This window comes from Lissotriton vulgaris, chromosome 8, assembly GCF_964263255.1.
Source record: "Lissotriton vulgaris chromosome 8, aLisVul1.2, whole genome shotgun sequence".
Lineage (NCBI taxonomy): Eukaryota > Metazoa > Chordata > Amphibia > Caudata > Salamandridae > Lissotriton > Lissotriton vulgaris.
In genome coordinates, this window is record NC_141696.1 from 640,831,502 (window position 1) to 640,854,329 (window position 22,828).

At 46.7% G+C, this 22,828-nt stretch overlaps 1 protein-coding gene across 1 annotated transcript in view; it reads left to right on the top strand.

Annotated features, from left to right (window-relative positions):
- IL1RAPL1 (interleukin 1 receptor accessory protein like 1) overlaps positions 1-22,828 on the top strand; it is a 2,420,186-nt gene that overhangs the window by 1,094,473 nt on the left and 1,302,885 nt on the right. The window contains exon 5 of the mRNA XM_086934516.1: positions 14,732-14,918. Coding sequence (XP_086790642.1) covers positions 14,732-14,918 — 187 coding nt within the window. The remainder of the gene's footprint in view (positions 1-14,731; positions 14,919-22,828) is intronic.

The window sequence follows — 22,828 nt, forward strand, 5'->3', positions numbered from 1 at the left end:
AAACAAAACAGGTGATGGACCGAATGTGGATCAATGTCACACATTCACCCCAGTCAAAAGATCTGGGCCCAAATCCATCGTTTTTTTGCACTCCACACCACCCTGGGTTAGACAATGGCGATATGCAAATCAGCTCTGACCCTGTGCCCCATGGGAACAGTCCAGTCCGAACTACAAAAGCCATGTCCTTCCCAGAACGGAATCAAGCATCCGAGGACCGGACCGGTTTCGAGGTAACACCTCTCATCAGCCCGGCTAGCTTGACTCCAGTGGTGTGGAGTGCCTGGGACCCACGTCTGAGCATCCCCAGCGCACTTATGGCGGTATTGCAAACAAAACAGGTGATGGACCGAATGTGGATCAATTTCACACATTCACCCCAGTCAAAAGATCTGGGCCCAAATCCATCGTTTTTTTGCACTCCACACCACCCTGGGTTAGACAATGGCGATATGCAAATCAGCTCTGACCCTGTGCCCCATGGGAACAGTCCAGTCCAAACTACAAAAGCCATGTCCTTCCCAGAACGGAATCAAGCATCCGAGGACCGGACCGGTTTTGAGGTAACACCTCTCATCAGCCCGGCTAGCTTGACTCCAGTGGTGTGGAGTGCCTGGGACCCACGTCTGAGCATCCCCAGCGCACTTATGGCGGTATTGCAAACAAAACAGGTGATGGACCGAATGTGGATCAATTTCACACATTCACCCCAGTCAAAAGATCTGGTCCCAAATCCATCGTTTTTTTGCACTCCACACCACCCTGGGTTAGACAATGGCGATATGCAAATCAGCTCTGACCCTGTGCCCCATGGGAACAGTCCAGTCCGAACTACAAAAGCCATGTCCTTCCCAGAACGGAATCAAGCATCCGAGGACCGGACCGGTTTTGAGGTAACACCTCTCATCAGCCCGGCTAGCTTGAATCCAGTGGTGTGGAGTGCCTGGGACCCACGTCTGAGCATCCCCAGCGCACTTATGGCGGTATTGCAAACAAAACAGGTGATGGACCGAATGTGGATCAATGTCACACATTCACCTCAGTCAAAAGATCTGGGCCCAAATCCATCGTTTTTTTGCACTCCACACCACCCTGGGTTAGACAATGGCGATATGCAAATCAGCTCTGACCCTGTGCCCCATGGGAACAGTCCAGTCCGAACTACAAAAGCCATGTCCTTCCCAGAACGGAATCAAGCATCCGAGGACCGGACCGGTTTCGAGGTAACACCTCTCATCAGCCCGGCTAGCTTGACTCCAGTGGTGTGGAGTGCCTGGGACCCACGTCTGAGCATCCCCAGCGCACTTATGGCGGTATTGCAAACAAAACAGGTGATGGACCGAATGTGGATCAAGGTCACACATTCACCCCAGTCAAAAGATCTGGGCCCAAATCCATCGTTTTTTTGCACTCCACACCACCCTGGGTTAGACAATGACGATATGCAAATGTGCAAAAAAACGATGGATTTGGGCCCAGATCTTTGGACTGGGATGAATGTGTGACATTGATATCGCATGATTTGCATGAAGGGCCACTCCACAGAGTCGAAGGCCTTCTCCATGTCTAGAAATATCGCAACAGCCTTATTGTCTTGTTTCACATGTTGTATGGTGCCTAGGACTGTGCGGAGGTTATATGTCAAGTTCCTTGCAGGAACAAACCCCGCCTGCTCCGGAGCGACCATCTCAGGGACGATTATAGCCAACCTCGCACCTAGCACTTTCGCGTATAATTTGGCGTCCACATTCAACAGAGATAACGGCCTGTATGAACTCCCTGGGGGATTTCCCTGGTTTGGGGATTGTGATAAGAAGGGCTTCTCTCATAGACTTCGACATACTACCCTGTTGACATATATCATCAAAGAGGGACATCAAGTGTGGTACAAGGGTATCTTTGAAGGCCTTATAGAAGGCTACAGTAAGTCCATCCGCACCCGGAGCACTGCTTGATCTCATTCCCTCCAGCGCCTCTAGAATCTCGTCCCGCTGTATGGGCATCATCAGAAATTCTCTTTGGAAATTTTCCATGAAGGGCATTCTAATATAACTAAGGTAGTCATCAATTTCCTCCTCCATATGCCCGGCCCTAGACCTATAAAGATTAGAGTAGTAATCCTTAAATTCTGCGATGATGTCTGCCTCCTCCGTGACTACCTCTCCTGTGGATGTAACTAATTCCTCCACAACCAGGCGGGGCCTAGTATTGCGCATCAGTCTGGCCAACAATGAACCTGGGCGGTCCCTTTCCCCATACGTCCGCGCCGTGGCATACTTCCCCATATGTTTAACCTCTCTGTCTGCTTCCTCATTAAATTATATAATCAGTTGTTTAATCCGTTCTTCTGTGACACTGTTTGATGTGCGCCTATGTTGCTTTTCTAAATCTGCCAATTGTGTTTCAAGGCTTGTGAGTCTGTGCCTAATGGATTTGAGGACCCCAGAATGTTTCGTCATCGTCATTCCTCGGATGTAAACCTTAAAAGTGTCCCACAGTATTTGAAAGCTGTCCACTGACCCCACATTGGTGTCGAAGAATGTTTCTATGTCTTTCGCTATCTCCCCTCTGAAGGCCTCATCCAATAAGGAATATGGGGGGAACCTCCAAGTGAACGGGGGGATTTTCCTAGCAGGAGCGGCGAGGAACGGAAGCAGTGGTGAGTGGTCTGACATTGTGCGGGGGAGGATTGTGCAACCCTTCACAGAGTTCAGGAGAGGGGCAGATATGAACCAATAATCAATCCTCGTATGTATATCATGGTAGGCCGAGTAATGTGTGAACCCTCCCTTCCCCGGGTGTCTGTGTCTCCATATGTCCACCATGTCTAACTTGATTAGTTCCGTGTGCATAAGAACGGCTGCCGCCGCAGGGCTGCGGGCCGTCCCAGCTGACCGATCCAAGTCCGGGTGCATTACAAAGTTAAAATCTCCCCCCCACACCATTCTGGAAGCAACATAGATCCTGCACATATCTGCTAGGGCAGAGTAAAAAGCAGGATTATCATAGTTGGGCCCATACACATTTACCACCAGCAAGTCATGGCCTTTACCTGTACATCGTGCAATGAGGTATCGTCCCTCCGGGTCAGAGGACAGGGGCGTCAACATTAGATGCGAGTGGGGATTTACCCATGTCACCACCCCCCTTGAGTGGGTAGTGAAACCAGCCGCCACACAATTACCTCCCAGACCCCTTGCAGACAGCATTTTACTCATAAGAGGGAGGTGTGTTTCTTGCAATAGGGCCACATCAATACGGTGTCTGTAAAGATAGCTCATTACCTTTCTAAGCTTGCGGTAGTCATTCAACCCCCTTACATTCCAGGTCAACACCCTTACAAGATCGGGATCGTTGTCCATTCTCAGGACTTCACTTTCCTCCATCTAGACTCAATACGTGTGGGCAGTCTCTTGCAGTGTATCTTGAACATCTAGAATCTATATGCAGGACCACAGTTGCAGCAACGACACGCATAATACCTGGCATAGCACCCCACTGAAACCAAATTTTCCAAATTCCCCAGTCGACCAACCCCAACCTGATCAGATATGAATCTCCCTCCCCCCGCCCACAGTCGACCACCCCCAATCTGGTCAGGCAGATCCCAGTTCCACCCCCCATCTCCCCTGAAAAACAAACTTAAACAGTCCTTTAAATGGCTCCCTCTGGAGCTTGAAGGCCGAAAGCGCAGGGGCAGACGTTGCCAGCCAAGAGCAGTTATCTACCAGTCCGAAACTGCAATGCTGAAGCACTCCAGTGCAAAGCCCCTGTCGACCATTCGGTGCCTACATAAGTCCCAGTTCAATAAATGCATAGTTATACTCCCCTCCCCGTCTTGTAGCCAAGCTCCCCTCGTAGTTCCACCAGCGACCCGCTCCACAAACACAAATATCAAAAACCTTTGGCGTGATGCTACAGCCCCTGCAGAGGAGCCCCTCCGGACCCCCACTATACAGAGACAAATCAGTAAGATCTCCCCCGGCAGGGCGTCCTCAGAGTTCCTCCAGGGCTCCACCTATTGGGAGCAGACATTGCGCATCACCCCTGCAGCATACAGCGCATCTTGAAGCACGATCATTCCAGGGGGGATGGACCAACCATAGCAACACAATGTCCGAGTCAAACAGTTACTGAGAACTCAGTCCTGATCCTCCAGTTGCGAAGAGGCATTAAGATCATCCCGGTCACTCCTAGGGCTATTCCTGCGCTCTCTGGACCATTCCTTCAGTGATTTTTGCAGCTCCCTGGGGTCAGTAAAGAAATGTGAATGCCCTTGTTTGTTTATCCAGAGCTTCGCTGGGTACATCATCGCATAGTCCAACCCAAGTTCGCGCAGTTGTTTTTTGTACGGAGCAAATTGCCTCCTTTCCTCTTGAACTTTGGCGGTGAAGTCCGGATAGAGTGAAACATCCATTCCTTCATACTGCAATTTGCCCTTGTCTCTGGCTAGGCGGAGTGCCGTGTCTCTATCCCGGTAATTCAGCAGTTTCGCTATTATGGGACGCGGGTTTGCACCAGGCTTTGGTCTGGGTCTTAGCGTGCGATGGGCCCTCTCTACTATAAACATAGGGGAAAAAACCTCGTCTCCAAGTAGCACTTTCAAGAGTTTCTCCACAAAAAGCTCCATCTTGCCGGTTTGTGTAGTCTCCGCCACACCCGTAATACGAATGTTGAATCTCCGCGACCTAGCCTCCAAATCCTCCGACTTGTCTTGGATCACCTGTAGAAGTCTGCCGAACTGCTTACAATCTTTGTCCCACTCCGACTGCGCCTCCTCCGCTTCTGTCAGTCGTCTTACCGCCATGTCAAGACGTTCAGCGTGCTTGTCCACCCGTTCCGACATGCGGTCCATTCGATATGTCAGGGCATCGATTTTAGTTCCAATTGACGCTATACTGTCTTGTAGCCCCTTTTCCATCGATACCAGCATTACGCGTATGTCCGCACTTATGGATCCTTCAGAGGTGGCGCCCCGCGGGGACGCCTCCGCAGCCGGCACTTCAGTCCCCTTGGTCCGTCGCTGCTCAAAGGTGATTTTGGATTGTGTTCTATCATTTTTGCCCATGGCTATCCTGCTGGTCATCAAAGCGTACTACGCCGCAGGCTTCTGTACCGAGCCGGAGTAGACCAGTGTCTTCCCGCGTTCTGCCGCTGTCTTGAAGCCCCAAGCTTCGGAGCACGATCCTCACGTGCGTGGCCCCAAGATTGCGTGCAGCCGCTCCAGTGATTCGCTCACCTCGTTATTACCCAGTAGTAGCCAACTGTGAGGCCCCCCAGCTGATCGTGCAGTGTCCAACTTGTGTTGTATCCCAACTGCGCCCAGCACCTTCTGCCGAGGACCCAGTCCGGCTCCGGAGCAATTTGTTCTCAGGGCCTCCACAGCACTTCACAACCCAAGCAACAGGGTTCTCATGCCAGGGCATATAGTCACACTCACTGCAGCCTTCAGTGCGGTCCCGGACCTTCCTTCGTTGTGCACTCTTGCGCCAGCCGCTGCACCGCACTATAAATACAGGCCACCAACGCTGCAGCAAATGGCCGCCACCGTGGCAGACCGGTCCCCAAAATGGTGGCAGCTGCGAGGTCGGGAGCGCGTCTGCAGGCCTCTTTCAAATGTCGCCCTACGCACTCTCTGTGGTGTATCCACCTATTTCCTCCTTACTTTGTGAATAGCGTAGTGACAGCTCCTGCACCAGAGGCGAGTCCGTTCTCCCACGCCGTGCAGCAACCGGGCCCCCGAGGGTACTCACACTTGGCGCTCCGGCCTTCAGACAGCTCAGCGCGGGGCCCCCGCTGCCCGTGGGTGTGCCACTGTGCCTAAGGTCCCGCTCAAACAGCGGTTCCACGCCGACTGTTTAGGGCCTCTCGCAGTCAGTCCGGACGGTTATGGCGGATCCGGCGGGGAAGCCCAGGCAGAACCAACCGCCAGTAGCGTTTCCGGGCTCCCAGTGACACCGCACTCAAGATTGTCCAACAAAGGCTTGTTGAGCCTCAATGCAGTATGTCTGAGATGTAGCTCCCTTGGGAGGAAGGTATGGAGGTTGCGAACGCGGGGCATCCCAATTCCGCTTCTAGGTCCGCACCACCGGTCCGCCCGGGACCTCTCCAGCCACACGGGCAGCTTGTCAGGCCAGGCCATGGATGCAGGCCTGGTCCGCCACCTCCGAAGTCTCTCCCCCGGGACGTCCCGTTATTCTGCCGATCGGATCGCAGAGACTCCGCCGCTCATGCCTGAGAGCTGCTGGGGAGTGAACAGCAGCCATTAGGACCAGTTAGGCACTTCTAGGATGTTATTGCCAGATTTTTATGGGGCTAAGGCAAGGAGCTCAGCGCTCACACGTCTACCATGGACGCCGGCAAGCTCCGCCCCCCCCCGGAACGTGTACATTTAATGTGTTTGTATATTGTGTATTTTAACTTGTGACTATAATGTATTTTGTAACTTGCAACTTTTATGGTTCCATATCAAGTAAACCGAATAAAGTACATTGAATTGAATTGAATTAATAGCCCATCTGTTTTGAGGGAAAGTTCCCCCTCTAGGTCCTGAATATGGCCTCCTGGTTGGAGCTAGAGGTCTCCGCCCACCACCTCGGAACAGCGTTGTGGTCCCCTGTGGCCTTCTATGATGAGTGCCCAGATGTAAGGGATTCCAGAACTGAGCGGGGTATACTGCGTTTCTCAGCCCTCAAAACCTCTGGCATCTCTCCCTGCTGATATGGGGACGTTAAACTTTTACTGGACCATGACCAGATTATGGTGGAAAGGCAACAGAACTCACAGTTGATAGACTGCCATGCACAGTGTCCTGACCACACCCCCATTCTCCAACCTTAGGAGATAAGTTCAACAGGGGTATAAGGATCCAGTGGCAGAACCAGAGCCAACAAGAAGCTAGGACCACTGGATCTAAGAACCACTTTTCAGTACCAAAATTCAAGACAGAGCTGAAAAAAAATTCTGGCCACAGAGATTTGTCAGGCAGATAGGAATTATTTTTTTCTTACCTATTATTCATTTAGTTGTTTATGTATATATTTGGTTTATAAAGCACTTACCGCCAGGTTCATGAAAAACGGCATTAGCGATTCTGTAATAGCGAAAAAAGCGAATCGATATTCAGAAATCGCAAATCCGAATTCATGAAGATTTGCGAGTTAAAAAAGCGATTCGCACGCGATCGCAAATTCCGTTAGCGATTACCGAAAATCGCAGAAAAATCGCTATTTTCGGCTACCCGCGTCGGGATTGCGAACTCGCAAATAGCGATATCGCTATTTGCGATATCGCTATTTGCGAGATCGCAAACTCGCGAGATCGGGAAAACGGGAAGTCGCATTTCGAGCCCAGTGATGACATCTCAACCAGGAAGCTGCCAGTTCCCACCCCCATTCTCCACAGTGAGGCTGACTGAGAGGGAGCAAGTGTGAGAGCTGCTGCAATACAGGAGATTACTACTGATCCAATACTTTGCTACAATGTCAGAGGAACCTGTTCCTGGCACCAGCAACTCATCTGGGCGCAAAAGGAAGCTCAAATTTTCCGAGCAGGAGCTTGAACACTTGATTGAGGGGGTGGTGGCCAACCATGAGAAACTCTTCCTAAAAGATTCCAGGAGGGTCCCTGAGCAAGAGAAACGTAGGATATGGCAGGGGATTGCCTCCACTGTTAACTCCGTGGGAATGGCAGACAGGTCCCTAGAGGAGTTGAAGAAACGGTGGTATGACCTCCGAGGCCGTGCGAAGGAGAAGGTGGCGGCGCGCCTTGGAGAGTCGTCGGGCACTGGAGGTGGTGGACCAACAGTCCCTCCCAACACTGCCATGGAGGACCAGGTGAAGGAGACCCTAGAGAGGGAGGCCTGTATAGGCTTCACACAACTCGACTCATCCCGCACCACCCAAGACACCCAAGGTAAGTGGCATGGGACTGCGACCCTGCCCCCTATGAATGTCCATGACCAAATAGGCTCCCCTAATGTCCCATAGGCATGCCATAGTTGCACATCAAGGAATGTCCTGATGCATTGTGGGAGATGTAGTGTGGCCACAATGTAGTAGTACCACAATGCAGACAGACAGGACCCAAAGCACACAAAGCCACAGCCATTCAGGGTATGTCACCCAGCATGCATGTAGCAACTGCACGTCTGCCAGATACATGCAACTAATGATCCTCCACTTACCCCCACAGGTGGCGAAAGCCTGCAGATTGATGAGGAGGTCCAGGAGGAGGAGGTGCCACCACCAACCCAGGCACCAGCCCCTGCCGCTGCTACAACACCAGCAGCCAGATCCACCTGCAGTGTTCCCCCTGCGACTGGTGCAGCACCTACAGCCGCTGCCAGGCCAGCTACCATTGTGACCCCTGCTACTGCTGCACCACCTAGAGCCGCAGCCAAGCCAGCTACCATTGTGACCCCTGCATCTGGCACACCAGCAACGCCAGCTGTCACACCCCCAGCAGCTGTCGCCACAACATCTGGGCCTGCGCCAGTTGCGACACAGCGGCCAGCCACAGACTCAGGCCAGCAGGGCAGGCGTGGCAGGTCTCGCCAGCAGACCACCCCAGCAAGCAGGAGGGGCAATGGACAGGCACAGGCGCGTCTGAGCGTTGAAAGACGCATGTTGCGGATACACCCGCGCCAGGCACGACAGCAAGGAGCCATTCAGCTGCAGCTCCATAAGATAGGGCGCAATGTGGCCACAGTCGCAGAGCGGATGGACGGCATGAGGGCGGCCATGGCAGGTGTGGGGGAGCGAATAGACAACATGACTGCAGCCATGGCAGGTGTGGGTGAGGGAATGGCCCGCATGGCTGCAGCCATGGAGGCCAACACCGCTGCGATGTCCACACAGCGCAGTGCAGCACGCCGCCGCCACCGTCAACTCATGAGCCGGCTGGCCTCATACAGCAGGCCTAATTATGTGGCTGTAAATGCAACTTCTCTGTTGGCGCGGCGCTCCCTAACACAGCAGCACCAACTAGTCCAGTGCAGTGAGGACATGACCAGGGTCCTGGAGCACCTCACCGGGGCCGTTACGGCACTACACCCTCCAGCAATACCATCCACTGTGGGGGGTGATGATGCTAGTGAAGGGGCGTCCAGCGTAAGCAGCCACTCAGCCTCACAAATCCCACCACACAGCCGCAGCACCAGGCCCACGCCAGGTCTTGAAGCCCCGGAGGAGGATGCCCCTCAGAGGCGCTTGGGCGCAACGCGCAGTAGGCGCACTTGAGACAATTTGACTTTCATTGGCACAGGCTGACGTTAAGCCTGCCATGTCCTATGACACAGCAGTATGCTGTAATACTGTTAGTGGGAGATATTTGTACTGAAACCTTATTTTTTGTGATCTGAACAAATACATTTATTTTGCTACACACATTAGCGTTGTGTCATCATTACATTTTGCATGCATTGTTAATTTGTGGGGTGATGGAAGAGGTTGTACTAGAAACTGTTCACTGTGATGTGGTTGCGACGTCTGTGCCCCTCTGCTGGGTTTTCCCCACGTGCATGGCGCGCATGTGCAGGTGGCCGGTTGTCCCCTTCAGATTCACTGCCAGAGATGTCAACAGGTATCCGGTGCTTGGTTGCAATGTTATGTAGTATTGCGCAGACAGCCACAATGCGGCAGCACACTGCAGGACTGCAATACATGGCCCCACCTGTCTTGTGCAGTATGCGGAACCTGCTCTTGAGCAGGCCAAATGTCCTTTCTATGCAATTCCTTGTCCGTATGTGTGCAATATTGTAGCGCCGTTGCTGGGGTGTAGCACGGTTGAGGTATGGGGTCAGGAGGTATTCACGGAGGGCGTAGCCACTGTCACCTGAATGAGAGGAGCAGATGGTGATTGCCTGTGCTGCGCTGTTACATCTTAGCAATGTGACATTTTCAACAAAGTGTACTTACCAAGTAGGTGTCCTTCCCCAAACTCTCCCCTGACCAGTCGTGTGTGGAGGCCGCTGTGCCGTAATATGAAGGAGTCATGGGTACTCCCTGGGTACTGTGCGACAATGTCAGTGATGTATGTCTTAGCATTGCAGACCATCTGGATGTTGAGGAAGTGGTAGGACTTTCTATTGCGGAACATATACTCCATGGCAGCTGGTGGGCAGATGGCGACGTGGGTACAGTCTATGCATCCGAGCACATGTGGAAAATGGGCTACGTTGTAGAATTGTAGCTTGGTCATGTCCAATTCCTGTTGGCTGGCGGGGAATTTGATGTGACGGTGTAGCTGGGTGAGCATGGCGTCAACAAAAGTGTGGAGGCAGCGTGACATGGTGGGCTGGGATATCCCCCCAGCAGCCGCTACTATCCCCTGGAAACTCCCGGAGGTCAGGAGGTGCAGGCTACACAATACCTGCACATGTGTAGGCACCGCATTGGTACGGCTTGTTGGGTGCTGCATCAGGGGGTCAAGGTCCTGTATTAGCTGCATTATCATTTCCCCATTCAGCCTGTATTTAGCATATATCTGCTCTCTGGTTTGGCCCAGCAAGGTGACCCGCTGGCGGAATATCCTGTCCTGGATCCTGCGTCTCCTCCGTGCTAATCGCTGTAGCCTTCGACGCCTCACCACCATGTACATTCCTGGCATTGTGGGACTCCTAATGCTGCTGCTGATGATTGTCCTTATGTGTGATTGGTCAGGCCAGAACCTGTTGGTGATTGGACAACGGTTTTTTAAAAGTAATTTTTGCATGGCTTTTATGGTTACCACCTGCTTTGAGTTGTCCTTATTTTGCGCAGCGCAAAATGCGATTTTTGAGTTTTTCGCTAATAGCGATTTTTCTTGAATGCCGATTGCGAATATATAGCGAATTCGCTATTTATTTTGCAGAATCCGTTGTTTCTCGCATTTTCCGATTTGCTAATGCTCACCTGCCGGGATTCTGCGAATATTATAGCGAATTCGCTATTCTGTGTTAGCGAATTCGCTATTTTGATGTTGAATGCCGATTACGGAAATTGTGCCCGCAATTGCATTTTCGCAGCGATTGCGGGCGCAATTTTACTTCATGAATCAGGCTGTAAATGTTTACACAACCTGTTTTTTTATTCCAGTTATCTCACACTTAGTATTGGGTCAAGTGTTGCAATTTGAACTGTGAAACCAGTCACAGAGTCGAAGATACATCAGCAAACCATACTGAAATTCCTGTACTTTTCTAACCAAAATATAGTTCAAGGTGACCCAGTTCCTGTTTCCTGTTACAGGAATATGCTTTTGAATACATGCTATCCCAAACTCCCAGCAACAAAAAGGATACATGGCAGCAGCCTGACTTGCTTCATTTTATGTCCCCCTCACTATAAGAATCTCCAAGGATCAGCTCAATTACTTCTCTCAAAGCTGCAAGTCACTTCTGCTTAGAAATATTACACACTCTCTAGAGCAAAAGCAATATAATTAAATTTTTGTGTCATTTTATATTAAAACACATATTGGACTTGGTGTATGTTATAGTTCCTGTTATGATAATGAAGCAAACCTAATTCTAAAGAACACCTGAACACCTCTTCTCATTGGTACTCTAGAGATACTGGACCATCACGATTCTCAGTATGCACAATCCTTAAAAGTATATATTACAGTACTTCAGAACCTTTAGTACATTCTCAGTTAAGTGCTTATTTACATTAAGAAAGAAAAATCTATTCTGTCATTGTAGCTCTTTAGAGGTTCTTCAAAATAATACATGCAAGATTTTATGTCCAGTGTGAAGCAACCTTACTGTTATATGTTTAAGTCGTGATAATGTGCAATACATGAAATTTCATCTGATGTGTGATATGTCTTCTAAATTCATTGAATCTATTTTGATGGTTTGCAGTACATTTGATAATTTGACCACTGACAGATTGGTGATGCACAAATATGCAAAACAAGATTGTGAACTTTTTCAGTGAGCTCTATAAGTTAAGGACAAATTGAATATAGGCTGAAACACATTTTGCTTTAGTTTTGAAACTAAGAGCTGACGTGTTTATCCCCAGTGGAGATTAGGCTGAAAAATGAAGATTAAGGGTACCAAAGTAGGTCTACAACAAATGTGAATAGCCTTTTGCTAATCACTGTGCCAGAGGTTCAGAAAGGGAAAAAGTATCATTTAAAACATAGACAAATAGGATAGGTAATACAAATCTATTCACACCATTGACATTTTTCATTGTGAGTTACCTATATGTTGTAAATTTGAAGTTTCTATCACTTCCCCAAGAAAAGTTACAAATGTGGGTTTTAACTGTGTCAGACTAATAAACGCCTGCCTTTACAGCCTGTTGCTGAACATCAACTTTATTAACATGTGATATTTTTAAGATATAATTAGTATTCCATAAACCTTTTCATCCTATTTTTGAACATTGTACACATGTGCATTCCTGCTGCATACAATTAACGTTGACTTACCAACATGTTAGTGTGAGAAAGTGTCTCTGTTTCACGGTCACCCAAATTTCATGTGGAATGTTGCTAATGGTTGTTTGACTCTCTGCACTGGGACACTGCTAACCAAGCAGGCCCCAGTGCATGAGATCTAACCCCTAAAATATGTCTGTACTGGCTTACTCTCAATTGACATATATAATTTTTTCTTTTAGGCCATAGTGTATGGTGTCCAAAATATACCCATTTCATGGAAAGTTAAAAATCGCCTATGAAATATAGCACTCCTGTGCCATCCATTATTGTGACCAGGTACACATGACCCTGGGCCTGCAATTGTAGCCTAGCTTCTGCAGTTTAAAACTTTCAGTCCACTGTGTAAAAAAAATCATTTTTGATAGAAGAAAGCCTTCCTTTAAAATATTAATAAGGCACCTTAGGTAGGCCATGGTGCCCACAAGGCAGGCTGCATGATATTTAAAAGTAGGACATTTAGAAATATAAAGTTAAAATGTTGTTACAGTGACTAGCATCCAAATCTATTCTTAGTGTAGCAAGGCTGACTGGCCAATAGAGAAACACTGGGAAACAATATTTAATATTCTGCTATCTCCAGTTAAGGACAAGCGAGAAAATTAACAACTAGTTTTTTTTATATTCATTTTGAGTGCAACTTAATGGTATGATTCAAGTTTTTAATAGCTATTAGGGACATTTGAGTTAACTAGAAAGTTACCTTTTCCCTGCCCGAAGTTCCTGAAGGTAAATTTGCATTACCCCTCTAACTGTAGCCCAGCCAGTGACTAGCCCCTGATGAGGTGTTAAAACTTCTCCCTGAGCAGAAACAAGGGCTTTGGTGTGGAAAAGTATTTTTTCTCTAGGCAGGAAGACCAGTTGGGGTGGTCCCAGGAACTTATTTACTCAAAAGAGACCTTCACTATCACAAGTAAAGGTTAGGAAATACCTGAAAAGGCCCCAGCTGTTGTCCTCCCTGTTAGGCAAGCATCAAACACAGAGGGATAAAAACTCCCCCCAGAATGGGTTTAAAGTGTCTATTTAACAATTCTTATCTATGGTTCCTGTTATTTGAATTTTGGTGTTTTGGTGTCATTTTGTTCATCAAATCTTACTCTATTTTGTTTTTTAACTGTTTTAGTATTTTAGTTTTTAGCATTTTATGTATTCTCTAAGTTAAGCCCCATCTGCTCTGTGCCTTAGCTACTAGGTGGTAAACTTAGGTTTAAATTACTTAAAACTTTGACTAGATCGAACAATTAAATAACGTTATTACATGTGGTGGACTGCCATCCACCCCAAATAATAATTCACATTCTCACAGTCACCTATGGCAATTTTATAGAAAAAAATAAAAACATTTCAATGTAGATCACATAGTTAGTACCAGGCAAGTATGCCTATATTATTTCATAGGGAAAATACCAGGGGCCTCATTTATGAAAAGTGACGCATCGCTGCGTGAAAACAGCGATGCGTCACTTTTCACTGCGCACTCCTAACGACATTCCTGATGCGTCATATTTAATGTATGACGCATCATGTCGCAAGGAGTTACAGATACGTCAGTATTTCTGACGTATCTGTAAGCGCAAAAGTGAAGCATTGCTGGAGTGTGTCACAAAAGTGACGCAACTCCAGCAATGCGTCCTTTCACATCGGGAAAGCCCCATGTGAAAGGGCTTGCGTCAGTCCTACGCCTGCTGTGAGGCAGGCGCAAGATTTTGACGCAACAACGTCCTAAAAGTGACGCAGTGAAATCTCATAGATTTCACTGCGTCACTATTACGAGGCTTTTTGCGGGGGAACGCCCCCTCTGCATACATTATACCTGACGCAGGTATAACGTGGCGCAGGGGTTTAAAAAGTGATGCATCTACCTAGATGCGTCACTTTTTAAATATGGCGCAACGAGGCGCATTTTTTACACCGCTGATGCGTCACAAAAAATGACGCACCGGCGGCGCAAAACTGACGCAAGGCCTTCATAAATAAGGCCCCAGATGTACAAAATAGAACAACATTTGGGGCAAATGAGGCAAAAATATATTCATTTACAATAAGTCTCTCCTTGGTTGTGGTAATCACATAATTCCATAGTTGATGGTATTCTGAGCTGTGTTATAAGCTTCATGACTTAGTGACCCTGATAAATTAACTTTTATTGAATGTAAAACAATTCTGAGGTGGCAACAGAGTTTGATTCAATTAGCGTGTTTAAATGTTTCTTTTTATTTTACAAATATTGATAATTGATCTGCACTTTTTGGCTCTATCTATTCATATAGCACACTCTCCCTGTTATCTTTTATTGCAGAAATTCAACCTATTGTATGAAAGTATCTGTATCATTAACAGTTGGTGAAAACGATACAGGGTTTTGTTACAATTCCAAAATGAAATACTATGAAAAAGCAGAGCTTAGTAAAATCAAAGAAATCTCCTGCCCAGAAATAGAAGATTTTGTATTACCCTACACGGATTCAGAAGTCACCTGGTACAAGGTAAGACATAACAGAACATTTGCCTATAAATATGCCTAGAAAACATTGAGCAATTTTGTTGATTCCAGTCATGCTTGTGCAGCCTCAACCAGGATTAGTAATGACTTTCGTGGTTAACATGCAAATGTTATCTTTAACATTACTGAATTGTGAGTTGGACAAAGTCATCAAGTTATGGTCAAAATCCTGAATTTGCCTGCTACTATTGTGACAGCAGACTGCCAGAACAACTAGTTCTGTCTCCGCCAATATATTGGTGGGTACACAGATGTTTAGATTGCCTATGCACAGATGATCAAAGCAGATATTAGGTCTTTGTTGTAGGAGAGTAGGGTCTGCTTCCTATGGTTACCCCCACTTTTTGCTGTGATTCTCAGTTTTTTTCCACTTTAGCATGGCTGTGGCCCTGCTAATCAGTCCCACAGCCTGGTTGTTCTCTCTCTAAATTGATACCATGTACTTTAGGTACATACCAGATTGGTTACTGGGTCACCCTTGTGAGCCCCTGTATAGTGTACCCTAGGTACCCAGGGTATAGGTGCACCCTAGGCCTACCAGGGCTGCAGCATGTATTATGCCACCCCTGGTTAGCTTTCCAGACTGACACCACAGGTCTGTTCTTACAGCCTGGGTAAGGTGGTGTAATCACTTCTTACTTAGATATGGTACATCTGTATCTACCTTATATATAGACACATAGTAACCTATAAATCACTCATATGGCAGGTCTTGACAATCCTGGAGGCAGAGTGCTTGGTTTTGTGTGAGAGGGTGCCCTAACATGAGCTGAGCCCCTCTGCAGCTTTCGGAACCATCTCCTTATAGCTGTTCTATGATATAGCCATACCATATACTCTTAAGTGCATTATAACTCTCGCGGTTAATGCTAACTTTGGTTTGGATTTATCAAAACATGTCGTGTACGGTGTCAAACACTTTGGAATACTACCCCCCACCAGTCCTGGCAGCGGGGGTAGTATTCCACCCTTCTAGAGGGAAAAGACATGTAGTTACTGGTTTACCCGGTTAAAGTTAAACAGAGCCCCATCATCATAAAATGGGTGCTACTGTGACAGACACAAGTCTGCCCTCCTGCTGCTGGACGAAACTGCAGCAGGGGAGGCCTGGACAATAGGTTTCCTGCCCAGGGAGGTGCTAGCACAGGCTTTAGTGTATTGGGTCAGGGTGGGTTGCATTCAGTAAATGCTTTTCAGTCACTGCCGGGGGCACACAAGGTGCTCCATGCATTTCCCATTTCAAACTGGTTGCTGGGGCACTCAGCCTCAGCTCTGGCGTGACACTGGACAAAGGGGAAAGGGTGTAACCACCACCTCCCCAGGTCCACCCATAGGAGGGACCTTAGAGTTAGTCCAACCCCTAAACTTACTATAAGTGTAGAACCCCAGTCCCTAGGACTTTAGATTTCCCTGGACGAAACCCTGCAACATATATCCTGGACCTTCAGCATTCCATATCGACTGGAAGGTGGAAGAAATCTCCCTTGTGGTCAAGGAGTGACCACCCTGTTCAAACAGGCACCAACAGCAACTTTGCCGGTCTGCATCTTTGAGACTCCCGCCAGACCGGAAGAATCTGTGTTTCAGGACACAGACTTCCAGACATCTCTGACGCTGACCTGCGCTCCCAGCAAAGCTTAGACCTGTGGCGGACACGAGAGACGTGGGACCAGAACTCCTGGACATCCTGCATTTTGCAAGCTGCACCTACTTCCCGAGGTATCCCAAAGTTGTGCATTGGGTTGCTTGAAGCCCCAACCCGAGCCCCTTTTGTGCTGAAGCTCAGAGGCCCACACTCCACGAGTGTCCCATAGGCCCACTTTGTGCATTTCAGCTCAACACGTCTTCACGGTTCCTAGTGAGCCAGCTCAAAGTCCAATCTTGAATTCCTTTGCTCTCCTGGTTGCTCTAAGCTTGCTTCAACTTCTCCCCAAAAGAGAAGTACCTCAGACCTTGCTGTTCTGCACCAAAGCCAATCTCAACATCTTGCGTGGATTGCATTTGCCAAGGCTTGTTGGGTCCAATCTGGATACCGACACCGCAGTCAACTAGATCCTTTGAGGTACAGCTCGAATCCAGCTCCTGGTCATCGTTGACACCTCCTGGTCCTCGTGGCTAAAGAGATAAACTGCACCTTTTCACCTGAAATCACCCGACGTCGGCTGGCATCTTCCTGTTGCCACCCTGGTCACTGGCTAGTGACCCAGACTCTGTATCCTCTGCTTTCAGGTTCTTCACATCTCCAATCCACCCTTGGATCCACCTGGACACTTTTCCTCTGGTCGCCTGCAGCATTTCTTCGCAGCTCTCCATTGGAATCGACGACGAAACCCGATACGAAAAGACACCTTTGCATCCGGCTTCCGTGGGTGAGGTAACTCGACTACTCCGGTAGTCTTGTGGGTCTTGACTCTCAAAGTGTCTAACTCTAAAAGGGTTCCATCGTAGTTCACCTAGAAGTGCCCTTAATCTTTATAATTGTAATTTGCTAGCTCTCCATTGAAAGTCAATTGTAACCCGCAGCTGTGTTTAGACGCTGCACGCGTCTCCCGTGGGCCTCCTGCATCCTAACCTTGGGTTGTTCTTAGAATCCCCAGCGATTCCACAGGCCCTAGGCCTACTTTCTGACTCTCACGTGGTTATTATAACACTATTTTAGTGTATGGTTTGTGAGGTCAATAGGGCAAAACGTATACTGTGCAACTTATAGTTTGCTAATTAAGTTCCTTGCATTATACTTTTACCTCTGACCTCATAAATGGTCCAGAGGGGTTCTGTTTAGAATAAATACATATCTATTTGATATATACTGTTAAATTTGGGGGGCTCTGGTTGGCCAGGTAGGTATTTGTGACAAGCAGGGACCCTCTCCTCTAGTCGGGACAAGGGGATTACCCTCTCAAAATAACCCCTGCTTACCCTCTAGGTAGCTTGGCGCGCGCAGTCAAGGCTTATTTCAGAGGCGTTGTAGGTGAAGCATTTGTGAACCCATACAGTAATCAAGTGACCCACCACAAATGGACACCACACTAGGATTATATCAAAAATAGTTATCTTTTATATCAGACTTAGCACAAGACCAAATAACGACAAAGATTATCCACAATACTGTCAGCAATCAAGAGTTCTTGTTAAGAATGCGTAATTTCTAGTTCTGTGCGCTTCGCACCCTCTGTCCGGCTCTCCCGGTGATGAAAATGCCCAAAAGAGTCAAACAGGCGCAGCGGACGCTCTGGTTCGAGGCGCACACAAATGCAGTGCGAGTCGTTCACAGTACCTTAGTTTGTTGCGTCCGGCACGGACGGGGCGATGAAAAACAAAAGTGTTTCACGCAGCGATGTCATCCTTTCACGGTGCGGGCTACGGCTCGTTGGGGGCATAGAATCGCGTTGTAGTGTAGTTCCTATTTTCCCTATAGGCCCTGCGCATTGGAATAACATAAACAGCAGTGTAGACGTAGGACTGCGGTCATCTAGGTCTCTACTGACTATGTTAGACTTAATTTAGGTTTGCGCCAGTTAGCTCAGAGTTCACTGGATACTTTCTTGACTGAATAGGAAGTGATCAGCTTCCCTGGCTCAGACAAGAAGGGATTCAGCTTCCGACAACCGCATAAACATGACAACTTTGCTCCTCAGAATAAGAGTCAATCTCTAGAGTTGTGTGAAACAACAGACAGCTATTTCACTCAGTCAGTTGTGCCGATTTACTTTCACCAGGGTGCAGAGAATAGAGAGACGGGCGTTTTCAATAAAAGATATTATTTATTGAGCAGTCTTCCTTCTCATGCAAGAGAAATGAAGTGCCACAATTGCAAGACTTATTATTATAAAAAGTGCGTACAGTAAAAGGAGTATTACGAAATAATACTGTAAAAGCATTGATATGGTTTCTTAGCCATAAGATGGTTAAAATGAATAAAATATATACATTCATATATACATTGGCTAACGACCTCAACTGGTGCTTCTAACTATGCCTACCCCGGTGTACCTGACCTAAGCCTAATACGTGGGAGGGAGTAAGTAAGTAGCAGTTTAAGTTAAGTTGGTTTTGCCAAGAGTTTGATTCAAGAATTCTCTCTAAGGGTTTAGTCAGCACCGTACCTCTGGAATAGAATGTAGGAGGTCTGGTATCTCCTTTTTAGGACCCGATATCCCAGTCACCCGCAAGGGTAGGCTGGAAACGCCGGAGCTGGATTTTCTCGGCAGGAGAAAAGACAGCGTCTTTCTCAGCGCGTGAAGGAGGAGGAGCAGCGTCCGTGGGCTTCTTGCATCTGCTGGGCTCTCTGCAAGGGGACAGCTGTTTATCTCCAGTATTCACCACCACCGTGTGTTTGCTTAAGGCAACGTTGGTATATTTATACCTAAAAGGTGTCGAGTTTGACGTACGTTTTTGGACATAAGACGTCAATAAAGATGTCACTAAGAACTGGTCGTTCGTACAGAGCTCGCAGGAGTTCTATTACTAATCAAAACAAAGCAAGCGGGGCTTTCCCAGGTTGCTGGGGGTTTGGTATGTCGAAAGAACTCGGTGTGCTATCTAGGAATCTAAGAAAGTGGCTTCTGCTGTGTCATGGACTGCAGAGGCGAGTTACTGAAATATGGCTCTAATTATTATGCCATTATAGGGATATGTATTGATTATAGCCGTATAGGGGCATGAGGTCACAATATTGATCGGGGTCCTAGATAAAACACATCACCCACTCCACAAATTTATGTTCATCAAATTACTAAAAACTAAAGCAATAAGAAGCACGTGTATTCCTACCCACCCCAAAATACATTTTGCATTTGAAATGGTGTATATGAAATACATGAAAATGATAATAGGTATTGTACGTTATCAAGCAGAGTAATCATTCAAAACATTTTTGCATATATATTCAGTTGAACGATTTTGTGAAAAATTACACATGAAACGTCTCTGAATACAGAAAAGAAGGGCGAGACTATTTCATCACATATAAATACAATTGCTGTAAAATGTGCTAGAGGCGGAGGTAATATTTTGTCTCTAGATCTACTGAAAATAGAAGCTCTGTTCTTTATGAATAGTTGTACTTTAAGTAAAGTACGTGTGCCAGAAAAAAAGTAAATATTTTGGAATTTTTGGGAAAAAATAATTTCATGGTGAGCGGGAAAAGTTCCAAACACTTTTCAGTAGCTTTTGTTTATCAAAGCTGAAGGCCGAATTCAGAGTTCATGGGAACGCTGTGTGCCGGATTGTTTTCCAAAAAGTTATTGTTTCTGTTCAGGGGAGAACATCATTTCAGACAGGCTCGCAAAGAATTGGTCTACATATTCAGGTGAAAGTTCGACCAAGTTCGATAATGCTGTAACTTGGCAGTTGTTAGAATGATTGCTATCATCGATTTCAGGATCAGCAATGCTCACAGAAGGTCGTACCTGGGTGATGTTGCTTTAATTTCTTGCTTCACTGCCACCACCTAGTCGTAGCGCAGGAGCCTCAACGAATGCTGTCATCAGGATTGGTAACCGCTGGGGACAACACGATGTGCGAGCCGTTACTGGACTTATCAAAGTATCGACATCCATTGGTACTGCTGATTGAAGTGCAAGACAGTTGTCTAACACGCATTCCTCTCCCCATAGCATACATCAAAGCACAGGTAAGATGCAGGTCTGCCATATAGGTCTAAATGAAAGAAACCAGGTCATATTCAGATCTCTTAGCCGGGCTAGTCCAAGGACTTTAGTGATGCGGTCCCGGTAGCCTATTGCTAGGATCGTTTCTTCCATCCTTGCCGGAGTCATGTCTGCGTTTTGATTTGCCATATCGGAGCAGGAGGGTAAAAAATAAAATACCTGCTACGAGTCCCAAAAGTAGTGGTAGGCCGCCAAAGATCGAATGGACAAAATTGGGAAAGATGCCCAGGACTGCTTCAAATGATGTTAACAGTCCCGAAAAAATTGTCTTAAATACATTCGAGATACCACTGGCATTCGACATATTTAGGATTTGGCTGAGCATTTCTGTGAAATGCACCGGGCAATTTGTTGATAAAAGTGTATGTATCTCTGCAGCTGTCCTTGCAACTTGGAGATCATACGTCTCTTTTGATGACGTGATGGGCACTGTTGTCTGCAAAAGCACAGACTTCATTCTGCTTAAAGTATCAATTCGTATAGAAGAGATATTCAAAGGAGGCCAAATCGGAGCCACTGAGTCTCCAGGGCCATTTGGATACAATGCTTGCATACAGCAAGTGACCATGGAACTCACGCTTAAGAGATATGCTTTCCCTGGCACCAAGCCACAACAGCTGTGATCCGTTATTAGAACGTAACTCCCGTTAGAAAGTTGCTTAAAGAATGGCTCTATCTGTGTTGCAGGTGTGCCGTGCTGGTGGCATGAAAGGTTATTCGAAGTACCCTCACAGGCCCCATGCAAGTTAATACCTTCGCACAAAAGTATACCGCTTAGTGAATGTTTACACTTATCACCACTAAGAAATACAATTTTGTTGTTGTCACTATAACATGTGTGTGTATAAGGTAATTTCAATGATGACTTAATGTATCCTTTACCCAACTTTTCATACTGGCCTGCCGGTATATACTCAAGGCAATTTTTAAACTGGAAAGTTGTTATCGGAATTGTGATAATCCCGTGTATTATCCATTCAATGACAGGTCTTTCTGACATTGTCAATGGTAACCTCTCAAGTTTTTCGATGCTCAGGATTGTATAGTCTGCTCCTTTCTGTGCCAAACTGATTTGTTTATCAGTAAGGTTAAAGATAGAAAACAATGACGTTGTGTTGATTAAGCGCCATGGCACATAGCCTGAACGGAGATTTTGCAACGTCCAGCCTAGCTGTACAATAGAACGTAATTGGGACTGGCCATTTTGTAACATTAGCAAGTCCTGGTCTATTATATCAATAGCAGATGATACAATACTGTCCAGTGAATATATTCTGGAGGACAGAGTCATTAACCCATTGTCCACAACAGAAAGTGATTTTTCCAAATTAATACGATCAATTTCTAGTATTTTCTTGGCTGTTTCAATTTGAGTTTCTTTCCATGCCTCGTTGTAAGCAGCATATATGCTGGCCGCTATGAAACATTTTTGACGCTGTTTGCGTGGTCCCATTATGAAATCGCGCAAATCAGCACCATCTTGAATTCAAGACAAGTGTTGCTTAATTTGTGCCAGTGTGGATGTTTGTAGCCATTCAAGGCATAGTTTCCCTACACTGTAAGTTGTTACTATCCCTGGATGTTGTCTCTGGGAGTATCTAGGGTCTGGTCACTTTTAACCCCTGTAATTTGTTCAGGAATCTATCTTCACAGTTATTCGTGTCTGTAGGCCAGATTAACCACTTTTTCCAATCAGGATGTGTTCTGTTTTCATTTAAAATGTGGGATACGTCTAATTCAATATCTGTGGTTGCATTATTAGGTATTGGCTTTGGAATAGACGGTTTGTTAGGGTCTTTAATCTTGGCTAGGCCACGACAGGTTGTTTGTTGAATTGTGTCATTCAAGAACATTATTTGTTCTGGGATCATGCAGGCTCGAAATAATGCTTCTAGGCCTTGTACCTGCCAATCTTTTGTACCCCAGAAGGTTTTGGTTTCAATGTTATTTTTCCAGAAATCAAAACCAAATGTAATCATTTTTTCATAAAATGCTTCTGATTATATCAATTTAGTATTTGTCAGCATGGTTTTTGTCCCTGTTTTATCCAACCGTTTATAATAAAATGTTTCTGCATTACTTGTGTTAAATCCTGAGAAGTATTGGCATTTACACTAATACAAAGCTCCCCCCACTTGGAAGAAGGCTCCCTGGTGCACAGCGCTAAAAGACACGTGGTGTCTTATAAACAGTTCATCAAATTAAATCCAAATGTTCAACA